General features: G+C 38.7%; 1 protein-coding gene across 1 annotated transcript in view; it reads right to left on the bottom strand.

Annotated features, from left to right (window-relative positions):
• The window catches only part of nfatc2a (nuclear factor of activated T cells 2a), a 31403-nt gene that overhangs the window by 2361 nt on the left and 16698 nt on the right, over positions 1–12344 (bottom strand). The window contains exons 7-9 of the mRNA XM_084098607.1: positions 7987–8042; positions 7738–7870; positions 6846–7574 (exon numbers count right to left, since the gene is read on the bottom strand). Of these exons, the coding sequence (XP_083954733.1) occupies positions 6846–7574; positions 7738–7870; positions 7987–8042 (918 nt within the window). The remainder of the gene's footprint in view (positions 1–6845; positions 7575–7737; positions 7871–7986; positions 8043–12344) is intronic.

Genomic DNA, 12344 nt, shown 5'->3' with positions numbered 1-12344 from the left:
ATATACATATATATACATATATACATATATATATATATACATATATATATATATATACATATATATATATACATATATATATATACATATATATATATATATATATATATACACACACACACACACACACACACACACACCGGTATATACATTACATTTTAATATAATTATTAGTACAGTCAAAACGAACAATCGCAATTAATCGCATCTAACATAAAAAATTGTAAATGTGTGTGTGTAAATATACTTTTAAAGATTTTTATATATTTTTTAAAAGAAGTCTCTTCTGCTCACCAAGGCTTCATTTATTTGATTAAAAATACAAAAACGCAGTAATAATGTGAAATGTTTTTTTATTTTACTGTTTTCTATTTTAATATATTTTTAAATGTAATTTATTCCTGTTTGATGAATTTTCAGCATCATTCCTCCAGTCTTCAGTGTCACATGATCCTTCAGAAATCATTCTAATATGATGATTTGCTGCTCAAGAAACATTTATTATTATTATCAATGTTTTTTGATTGATATATGTATACACACACACACACACACACACAGTACATTTACAGTATACACACATATATATATTTATGTGATTAAGCGATTTGACAGCACTAATAATTATACAAATACATATTTCACCGACAGGGTTTAGATTGAGTCAGGATTAGACTTTAGTTCAATTAGGACATTTAAGTAGCTTTTATAAACGTGCCTTAGAAAAAAACATGCTGATGTGCATCTTGAGACAAAACAATGGCTCTGACATATTGTAAGATACATCAGTGTCAGTTAAAGCAGCTCAAACAGGCATTTTAGTCTGGGACTAGGCTTATGCCGGTTTCATTGACTAAGAAAACGGGTAATAATATTGAGAATCCTGCTGTTTTTGACAGGCTGAATTCAAGTATTATAAGCTGCAGTGACAGTGACCGGCCACTAGGTGGAAGGGAATGATTTGACAGGCTCAGTGAAGCCCTTACATTGGCCATCACTTCCTGTTGTTTTACAGGGGGGCATAAATGGAAACTTTTACTGCCTCTTCATTCTAAGAATAGCAGCAGGGCGCTGGGGCTGTTAACTCAATCACAACACCACCACACACTAGTCTAGCCACAACTCAGACATGAACAAAGGTCACAGGTATGATCAAATTATTTGAATGTGGGAAAACACCTGCAATGCTGTTTGAGATAAGTATGGATCAAAATGATGACAAAGCCACTGATTGATGGTACAGTCACATGGTAGACCAGGGTACTTCAAAGAACAGGATGGTTTCAAATGCATGGTGATATCCAAAACACTATAGTTTTATCATAGTACCATTTAATTGTTTAGCCAAAGAGACAAGTAATGCTATAATTAAAATAAGTTGGTTTAGGACAAGAGATTCCATTTATTATATATATCCACCATTCACCTTGCATCTCTTCAGCCACTGAACTGCACTCTACATACGCATACTGTACTTTGGCTTGAAAACTCAAAGCATAAAGATAATGTGGTCTGACCTGATTGGCAGCATCCTCAGTGCCCTTTACTATCAAGGCAAGACACTTCGGCCTGGAAACCCAGAGCACAAGTCATCACTACCTCAATACACAGTGCCATGCTGTTTTCTTTGTTATGATGGATGAGCTGGAATAACAGGTGTAGCATACAGATTCTCTTGAGGGCTTGAGCCAGATGTCTCTGACACGGTGGTGACTGAATTATTGATGGTCAGTCTGAATATTTAAGATAACAATAATAATTATAAACAAACCTGCATTAAACTATTAGCTATGAAAAATGCAATTTTATGTTTTAGCAAACAGGCAACCAATCAGCTGCAACCAATTGTAAAGCGCAATGGCAATGTCAAACGCTAAAAATGCTAAGTTTACAGCATGGTAAAATGTATGCACAAGTAAACATCAATGCTAATTGGCCAACCAAAAATTAGAATAACCACACTGAAAGTATTTCACAAACAGTGTTTGTTGTGGTAAGAGCTTGCGTTCGAGGAGAAGGAACTCAACATTCAGCTGATTTCCCTATTTGAAGCTTTAATAGTGTAAGGAGCACAATGGCACAAATATAAAGGCCCAAACCAAAAAGATTGATGGATCTTATAGCCTGAAATGTTTATACCAGCTAAAAAAATTAGCCAGTGTTGGCTAAATCTGGCGGATTTTACATAACTTATGTACTATTAATGTGTACTGTCGCTGATTAAATAAATAAATAAAATAAATAAAGCTCAGATACGATAATTGAAGGTTAACGAATCAACTTGAATAAATAAATAACCCTTGTATTTTGTCATCTTTAAAAAAATAACAAAAGGCAAAACAATGTATATTTAAAAAATATATATTTGTATAAACGATATATAATACTAAATACCTTATTCAAGAAATCTGTGATTATAAGGCTAAAAATAAAACTTAGAATCTATAACAGTGCAATCAAGAAAGCCTTGCGGTTTTAATCATACAACACTAAGTATGGGAGCACTATGTGGATGACATCTGTTTTTCCCTCAGAGACTAATGAAGAGCAGATGAGAGAGGAATAAACTGGTAGTAGCGGGATTCAGAGGTGCTTTATCAGCGAGAAAAAAAACTAAATACGAGGCCCTGCAGACTTTAGATCCACTGATGGAACTACTTCCAACAGCTTAAAAGAAACTTTTTGACATGTAGAAACGAGATCTTTACAACTTCTGAAGAAAATATGAGTGGTGCTTCGCTGTGCAAAACATGCTTTTGTACATACATAGAAAACCATGCAATGTACAGGACAGAGATCTTATAGGGAAAGTAATGAAGGGCTGGCACACACTGATGGTTTTAGCTGTGAAGGAAGTGTACAGACTGGGCGGTATAATAGGTGAGTGTCTGGCTGGAGAGACCTTGACCAATCAGAAAGCTTGTTTACAAACTAATGGTGGAAAGCAAGACAGAGCATAGTAGATGACTCAGTCTGCACCTCAACTATGTGTGCAAACTGTGCATGTGCTTAGCTATACTTCAAGACAAAAAAAGTTTGCAAAATCTGTCAAAGCCACTTTTAGGTATGTCTGGGTGAATAAGCAATGTCTTTTATGTACAAAAATGTTCAAAGTTGCCTAATCATTATTATTAGCTTTATATAAAAACAATAGAAGTCTATGGTATGTCCTCATTTAGATTGCAAGGTAGCAGGCGTGTGTATGTGGATCATATATGTGACCCTGGATCACAAAACCAGTCTCAAGTCGCACGGGTATATTTGTGGCAATAGCCAACAATACATTGTATGGGTCAAAATTATTGATTTTTCTTTTATGCCAAAAATCATTAGGATATTAAGTACAGATCATGTTCCATGAAGACATTTTGTAAATTTCCTACCGTAAATATATAAAGCATTTATTTATGTGAGTGAATGCAGCACAATCGCCAACATAAATGGACAACTTTAAAGGAGATTTTCTCAATGTTTCGATTTTTTTGCACCCTCAGATTCCAGTTTTTCAATAGTTGTATCTCGGCCAAATATTGTCCTATCCTAACAAACCATACATCAATGGAAAGCTTATTTATTCAGCTTTCAGGTGATGTATAAATCTCAATTTCGAAAAATGGACCCATGTGACTGGTTTTGTGGTCCAGGGTCACATATGCTGTAAAATAGTGTAAAGACTATAAGAAAAGTCATACAGCACTTGATCTACTGGCTAGTGTGTGTGTGTGTGTTGGGTAATGGGCTAGCACTGAGTTGTAATAAAGCCACAGAGCAAGTGTAAAGGACAGGAAGAGTCTACACCGCAGGTCTGACTGTTTGCTCGCCAAAACAGACTAGTTTAATTAAGCCAAACCAAAAATAAACTATTGAGACCTCCTTCCCTTTTAACTCTGCCTTCAGACCATTTTAAACTCTACAATCTACAGATGCTTCTTATTTCGAACAACACTTTTAAAGAACAAAGCTACATCTTATCAGGACACCATTTTCACAGCCAAATACCCAATGGCTTGGCACACACACGGTCCAAAACTGGATGCAAGTGATCTGAAACTAATGTGCACGGCTTACGTGCTCTATCTAAATTATTCCTGCTGCTCTCTCCAGCTGGAAGAACTTCAACTCAGGCTTTCTAGGTTGGAACCGAAGCCTAAGGCGAAAAAAGTTGAGCCAGATGAGCACTGGAAGATTGGCCAATGTTGTACCCTCAAAACTCTAAGCCAGTTTGGCTGTTTATCTCAGGGTAACACTAGTTAAGGGCCGATGCGGAGGTGACATAAAATCAAAGGTGATCTTTGTAAAAGCAGTCTAGTAAAAGATCATAACTACTGTATCTTGCCAAAAACGCCAGTTTGGACTAGTATTCATTTGCATGTTAGCCTAGACTGGTACCAATCTAGTTAGACCACCATTGCTAAAACTTTGCTGACGGAGCTGGTCGAACAAGTCTAGCTGGTTAAGTTTTCAAGACGCTGTTGATTACAAAAGGTCTAGTATTTACACAAAGATGTACTTAACTTCCTTTTCTTGCTATTGAGAAATGCAAAACATGCATGTTCATAATGAAATAGATGAAGGTACAGTTTCTTTAAAGAATGCCAACCACAGAAACCTTGATGGCCCCTTCAAAAAGCCACCATCGAAATTCTGAGTGAAATAGACATATCTGCATGAGTCATATTAGAACTGGTTGTGTGTGAAGGTCTTGGAGGACATCAAACGATGAGATGTTAGTGGGTGGATCGCTACACACTGACACCTCTGCAAGCAAAAGCAATTGGGACTTTTTGTGGTTGTCATCCTTCCTGCTCTCAATGACCTGGACTTTGCGCCCCATCTGCTCTTGGGTTACTACCGGTATCACTTCTTAAAAAGTAAAACTGGAGCCACTATGCTTCTTAACTAGATTAACCAACAAGATTGATTTACAATAAGGTCATCCAGCTTCATTATAAAGAACATGCCGAAACCACTAAGGTAAAGTGACTTGTTGCAGGGTCAATACCACAGCTGGAACTTGAGGTTAATTGTCTTGCTCATCATGGGTACAATGGCAATAAACCCAGCCTTACAACTTGTAGGATTCTGCAACCTCAGTGAATAACTGTGGCCCAACAGAACAGACTGTGTTTGCAACAATTTTGAGTCAGAGTGGTAAAGTAGTTTATCGTGCTAATCGTCAAATATACCACTCCAGTCCCGAAATGTTGCAAGCAAAGTGTGTGGCCAGTTATTTCTTGCAGTGTTTACAAATATCAGCATTTTCTGTCTTGCTTTAAGGGGCCTTAATGAGGGAATTCACTAGCAGCTTTATGAGTTTACCAGAGTGGTGTTAAACTCTAATGGGGCTACCAGAAATTTTTGTACATAAAAAAGGGGGGCTACTGGGATTCCACAGAAAGGTCATAAACCAGCATCTTTTTACGACAACATCAAAGATTCTAGGTCCCGGGAATCTCATAGTAATTCTCTAGTAACATGTCTACAATTGTGGTGTTGCTATTAACTCAGGGAAACCCTATTTGAGTATGCAGAAGAAAATCCATCTTTGGCTCTCGGTCCCACTCGCTTCAGTTTTTCCATCCAACATGGCCCTTTCCCTTTCCTGCAGACTCCCACCCATCGCTATCTTGTTCAGATCAGGCTGCCTTTCTGGATAAGTGCAGCAGCTGCAAATAGGAGTTCTGTGCTCTAGATTGGCAAGAGCGCGACCTGTGGAAAAAAAGCAAATCCTCTCGCAGGTTCCCCCCACAGTATTGGGGGGCGTGAGGCCAAGGGGAAGCCCTGGCCAAGTATAACAAACAAAGAGGCTTTCCCCAGCTCTCCCAGGCAGCCCATTCCACTGTTTGACAATGGGTTGCCATGGCACTTGTTTTGTGAATCATAACATTGTCAACATGTCCAAGAAGTTTTGGAGCTGCTTGGTTTTCTTTTCCTTTTTTTTTATTTTCAAGGTCGAAAAAGCACCCATTTCCTTGTCAGATACAGGGCATAGAGAACCCCCTGCACACAACATAATAAACCACAAGAGAAACTCTGACCCCCTGAACTCCCAAACTGCCTTACAGTAGTGACACTGGAATCTTACGCCTTCCCTTGCCAGTATTCTGCATCATGGTTTGGCCATTTTCATTATAAAAAGTCATTATAACTCGACTGGTTTTTTGACACAATTGAAAAACAAAACAGAGGTTGTGTGTAAGGAAACGTGTAGCCATATCCATCTAATTCATTATGGTTTCACTCTTCCTGAGTAATGGAAAGTATATACTCAAAGCCAGGGGTACAAAATAGATCTTTCGTTCATTCCACTTTATATAATACAACATTTCTAGTGTCTCGTCGTCCTTGGGTCATACAGTATGTGTGAGAACCCCCCCACCCTTAAATGTTAAGAAGATAAGACAATGAGACGGACTTGACAAGCACTCTTCCTGCTATTGTCTGAAATCAGAGAAAATGTGCTTGGGGACATTTCTAATGGTACATTAACACATTATCAGTCAAAGAATGTGGCATTTGGCACATTCCTACGGCCACATATTTTTACGGGGAATTTGAAAGCATGTGTCAGTTCACATGCATATGCATTTTTTATTGTTTCCCAATCAGTACGCTTAAAACAGTGAAGAAAAGCTGTTATTCTGTCAGTGCTGTGGAAGCTTGTGTCACCAAGACAAATTCCTTGTATGTGTAAGCATACTTGGTAATAAAGCTCTTTCTGATTTCAAAAAAGTCTTCAACTACATTTTTTTTACGAAACCACATTTAATTACGTCATTAATTTACATTTAATTACGAATGCCTAACCATTAAGAACAGCAAATGGTCAACCTGCAGTTACTCACCATCATCAAGGTAGGCCTGATCCAAGTTCTCCTGCTTGACCGTGACTCGTCCAGGAACACTGGTTCTCGGCTCTTCTGCAGAGGAACATCTCTGGGCCTCTACTTGGACAGGAGGTGACCTGTCTTTGGCCACTCTCTGGAGGAAGGGCTGCTGTTGGATGACAGTGGGGTAATTCTGAGGGTGCTGGGGTGCCTGGGCTGGTACAGGTGAACGGTTTGCCCCTGTAGCTTGGGGACTATGCTGGTTATAGCCCTCACAATAAATGATGTGCTGATGTTCTGGGGGTGGTGGCGCAGGGGGATCTCCTCCTCTGAGCAGGTGGTGGTTGGTGGGTGAGAATTGGATAATTGAGGGATGCTGGTTGGAGGGATGTTGGCCACCCAGGTGAGGGGACTGGGCTGGGGAACCTGTGTGGACCAGAACTGAACGATGGGAGTCTGGCATCATAGTGGCTCCCGTCTGAGAGTAAATAGGACTGCTTGACATGCTTTTTCCAGGACGGGCGTACAGTATGGTTTGGCTCTGCTGCTGAAATCGGTGGTCCGGAGGGGAGACACCCAGGCGGGTCTGCTGACAGGGGACGAGGCCAGGCACCAGGCCACTGTCTGGGTTGATGACCCCCCGAGGGTTATAGTATGGCTGGGGAGACACCCCCAGCATTTGCGACATGGAATAACCCATCCGACCAGATTCATATTCATCCACTGGCTCGGTCTTAATAGACGGAACTGGGGAAGTAAAATGAGAGAATATCTATGATGGAGTATTCAAAGTGCACATATCATGGAAAAGATAAATAATACCCAATATACTATATGCAAACTGAGGTCATGCACACATAAATCTTAAAGGTACAGTATCAAATAATATGCCTAATAGCCATATAGGTACCTGGTAGAGGTGTGTAGGTGAAATGCTGAGGCTGACTGCGCTTCCGTTTCCCATTTATTACATAGAAGTTGACTTTGGCAGGATGGCAAATGGATGGGTCTCTATATGGAGGCACCTCAATGAACAGCATGCTCTGTGAATGAGAGAATAGTTTTATTGCTGTATCTATATAGACAGTTTACAAGAAGAGGGCTGAAAATAGACCTTCAGGAAATTCAGTAATTTATGTAATGCAGGCGCTGGACTTACTGCCTGACTTTTGTCTTTGTCAACTGTGGCTTCCAATTCCCAAATCTGCTGTCCATCTGGGAAAAAATAAAGTTTAATTTAATATGGGTTGCCTAAGTAAAGTTGAGATTAGTTAAGTTTAACTGCATAACCATTATGTAATACCCATGCCAAAGCTCTCATTTATCAGTAAATAATTGATGTAGGCTTCTTAATGGCCAATTTAAGCCCACTGGAGGAGTGTACTCTTTGTTCCCTAAAATATATATATATATATATATATTTTTTTTTTAATTAAACAAACCGTCTAGCATCACACTCATGCTTAAAGTCAAAGTTCTTCCCTCAGTTGTTTGGGGAAATACAGGATTGGCCAACCGTTCTCACTGGCACACACTGCTTCCTCCCCTTGTTCATAGTGACTCAACTTTGTTTTGATAGGTAAAGTGGGTGATGAGTTGTGGGTTCAACTGTCATATCTATAGGTCATAGGGTACTTACATAATTCCTCGCCTACAGACTGGTTCCCATACTGCAGAGATTGCATTGCAAGTCAATCACATTTCTACCCACAGTTCTATCACATACTGTACGCTTCATCAGACACTGATGACCTCATGACTGCCAGTCTGAGCATGTAGTGTATTTTGACTAAATCTGCAAAAAGTCAGACATGCCAGTATGAACTAAAACCTCTCTCGCATCAACTTTACATAAAACCAAATTATCTGAATTGTGCATTCCTAATCCCAAGTATCTTTACATAACAGCTTACATTGCATTCTGTCTTCCATGTTTGAATTTGTCAACACTGCATTGGCTCCCTATTAAACATCGTATAAATGTTCAAATCTTGCTGATTACTTACAAAGCACTAAATGGTTTAGCTCCTCAGTACTTGAGCGAGCTCTTAATGCATTATTCTTTCACGTCTATTGCGATCTCAAAATTCTGGCCAGCTGATAATACCTAGAATATCAAAATCAACTGCTGGCGGTAGATCCTTTTTCTATTTAGCACCAAAACTCTGGAACAGTCTTCCTAACATTGTTTGAGAAGCAGACACACCCAGTCAGTTTAAATCTAGACTAAAAACACATCTCTTTAACCTGGCATACACATAGAACATTATAAATTTCTATTATTTAAATCAAGCTAAGTTAAGCTGCATAAACTAGGTCAGCTGGAACCGGGAACACTTCCGATAACACCCAATGTACACCTTACATCATAAGAAGAATGGCATCTACACTAATATTAGTCTCTCTGTTTATCCCGAGATTTTAGCCGGAGTCAGCCGGGCCGTATCCAGATCAGATGGAGGACCTGTGTCTAGACACGATCACAGTGCATCCCTGAAGTGTCAGCAGAGATGGTGTCAACTCCCCCCTCCGATCTTCAATCAAGATGGAGCTGGATAAATATTCTGAATTTTCTGATCCAATCTGACTTCTGACCTGTAATGCTGCCTGAATAATAATCATACGCTGTTCATTCGTTGGCCAGAGGAGAACTGGCCCCCCGACTGAGCCTGGTTTCTCCCAAGGTTTTTTCCTCCATTCTGTCACCTGATGGAGTTTGGGTTCATTGACACTGTCGCCTTCGGCTTTTGGCTACCTTAGTTGGAGACACTTAATATTCAACAAAATTATTGATCTGCCTGCATTGACAACATTATATGAGAACTGAACTGAGCTGGATGATGACACCACTGTTTTCTCCAGAGCGGCTGTATAGATAAATTAACTTAAGTTAAGTTTTCACAACAAAAATGAACCATCACTGAATTTACTTACGCTGGGCTATGACACTATTTTCTTCTAGATCTGCTGTACAGCCGATTTTATTTTCCTATTATTTTCCTGTTATCACTGTAAATCTGCTTTGAAACCACCTGTGTTGTAAAAAGCGCTATATAAATAAAGGTGGCTTGACTTGACTTGAATTTATACAGAAATCCAAAAACCATAGTAATATAAGTAAACAACACATAGCAAAAAATATCTTTAAACCAGAACAGAAAATAGCATTCCTACTGAATTAGTCATTAAACCAGGAACGATTTTGCTCTGTATCACAGCAGCATGTGGGAAACCCCTTTTTGGGCCGCAAATAAGAGATGTGTGGCTCAAATGAGTCAGCACTAGCAAGGGGGATTCCACATGCACTGCCAGGATAATGTCTTAATATTGCTTTATGATCAAACTGCTTCGTTTCACCCACAACAGGTGATGAGTGCTTCTTCCTTGGCCCTTCTGTTTGTTTGGAGTTTGTTCCAAAGCTCCTTGTTCAGGATCCCATGGGTTTGCTTTTTACTTTCTTATAATTAGCCGTAGAAGCTTTGAGAGTGGAAGCCCAGCAAGGCATACAGAGCAAAATCAGCAAGAGCCAGCAAATCTCCAACCAAAGACAGCTGTCTCCCATTTCAGAGATTTCACAGTCACAATGCTCCTGAACACTCCGTCAGGATAAAAAACTCTCCACAACAAAAACCAATTCTCGTTTATGTTCTTCTGTTTCTTATTTTTATAGTAAAAAATGCAGTAGGCTATTACATACAGTGGCCCCAAAAAGTTTTTGGAGTTTGAAGCCACTCTTAAAAATGAATATATGAATAGCATTGCATTAGATAAAAAAATAAAGGCTTCAGGGGGAATATTTTTCATTTTGAATATTTTTATAATTCAAGGCCTAGCAGATCTCCTTTTATTAAATGTTTTGATTGGAAAAGTCAGTGTGTTTGCACAACCTTTTTGGTTTTACACGGTTATCTATTGCAATGATCTAATGCAAACACTGTAAACCCTGACGCTAAAATAATTAATTGGTTTGAGTAGGGCCAACTTCAATTATACAAATTAGTTCCATCAAATTAACTTTTATGAATATTTAGAACTTTCTATTTCTTTTGAGTTCACAAAACGGACACATTTTAAGTAAGTTGAATTGTTTCATTGTTTTAAGTTCTATGAACTTGTTTCTTTTCATTTAGACAAACTTAAAATTTAACTGAAACTGGGCTGGGATCTCTATTTCCCAGCATGCTTTGCCATGACACTCAAAAGGGAGAGTAAATGCTAAAATTGTTATATATTGTTTTTTTGGTGTAAAAAGAGTAAGATAGTATGCTATTTTGAACACTGCCAATGAGTTTTACTGAACACTCCTCTGTCTTCCATTAGTCAAACAGCCAAACAGATTAAAATAAACAGACGGGGAATATTGAAAATTATATGTGATAAATTACTCACACTCAAATCGTTTAAATCCTGTATGATTTTATGACGTTAGTTACAGAGAGATCGAGGGGGTTAGACAAAAAGAAACACTGAATTTTCAACAAAAATAAAAAAGCCTAAAAAGGACTTGATGAGTCACAGCTCTTTTCTGATAGACTAAACACATTAGCCTCAATCAATAGATCAATAAACAGAACTTTGCATTCTGCCAAAACGAACAAAACCTAGACGACACATGGCGTACATCAATAAAACAATGTAAACAGCAGTAGAGAACACAATGGATGGGGGGAAAAAAACAAAGTTTAAAAAAAAGCAGCAACGGGAACTTTGAAGGTTGAAGGAGCACTTTCTAATCACACAGCTGTGACTGGATTTTATTTGCAAGCAAAACTGCCGAGTGCCACCTGTCCGAGGCAAAAAGCAGCATCAATAAGAGCAAGTAGTCATAGCACACACACACACACACACACACACACACACACAATCCATCTGCCGCTTAGCATGCATGAAAGAGCACAGTGTGTGGGAGTGCCATAACAATGACACCTGCAGGCAAAAGGCTCTGCCACCAACACCACAGCAACCTCTAAAGACTCATTTGATTCACTACTAAACGCACTTCTTGTAAGTCTGATGACTTTACAGACATTTCACTCTTCAAGATCTGATTAAAATCAATATAGAACGGCTCTTACAACCCATTTTACTTTCATAATGTGATGCATTTCCCAACGGAACAGGATATTCAATGAGGAAACACTGTAAAAACTGGAAAAAAAAAGCTGCCAGCGTGAATGACGCTCAGGACAATTGACGGAACTGTCACGGCACGTGTTTTTAAGTCTTGCGAATTTAAATATTCAAGCGGAAGAATTTTGAGTTCTCAAAATGCTCGTCTTGGCGAGTATCCTTGTAAACATAGTCTGTTACAATATGTCTTAAATGAACATAAACAGTTTGTGTAACAGTATATTGGATCCGTGCAGCTCTTCTTAAGGTGACAGTAATCTAATATCCCTGCTGCGCTGCTGTTTCAATGTTAATCAAACAATTATTCACTACTCTTGAATAAATAACTTTTGTAACTTTAATAAGGATTAATGCATATTTAATTTATACAATGAAGAATATATTTTA

The sequence above is a fragment of the Abramis brama genome, assembly GCF_963993115.1.
Source record: "Abramis brama genome assembly, chromosome: 22".
Classification (NCBI taxonomy): Eukaryota; Metazoa; Chordata; class Actinopteri; order Cypriniformes; family Leuciscidae; genus Abramis; species Abramis brama.
The sequence above is the reverse complement of the archived record's forward strand: the minus strand, read 5'-3'. Positions and strand labels throughout refer to the sequence as shown.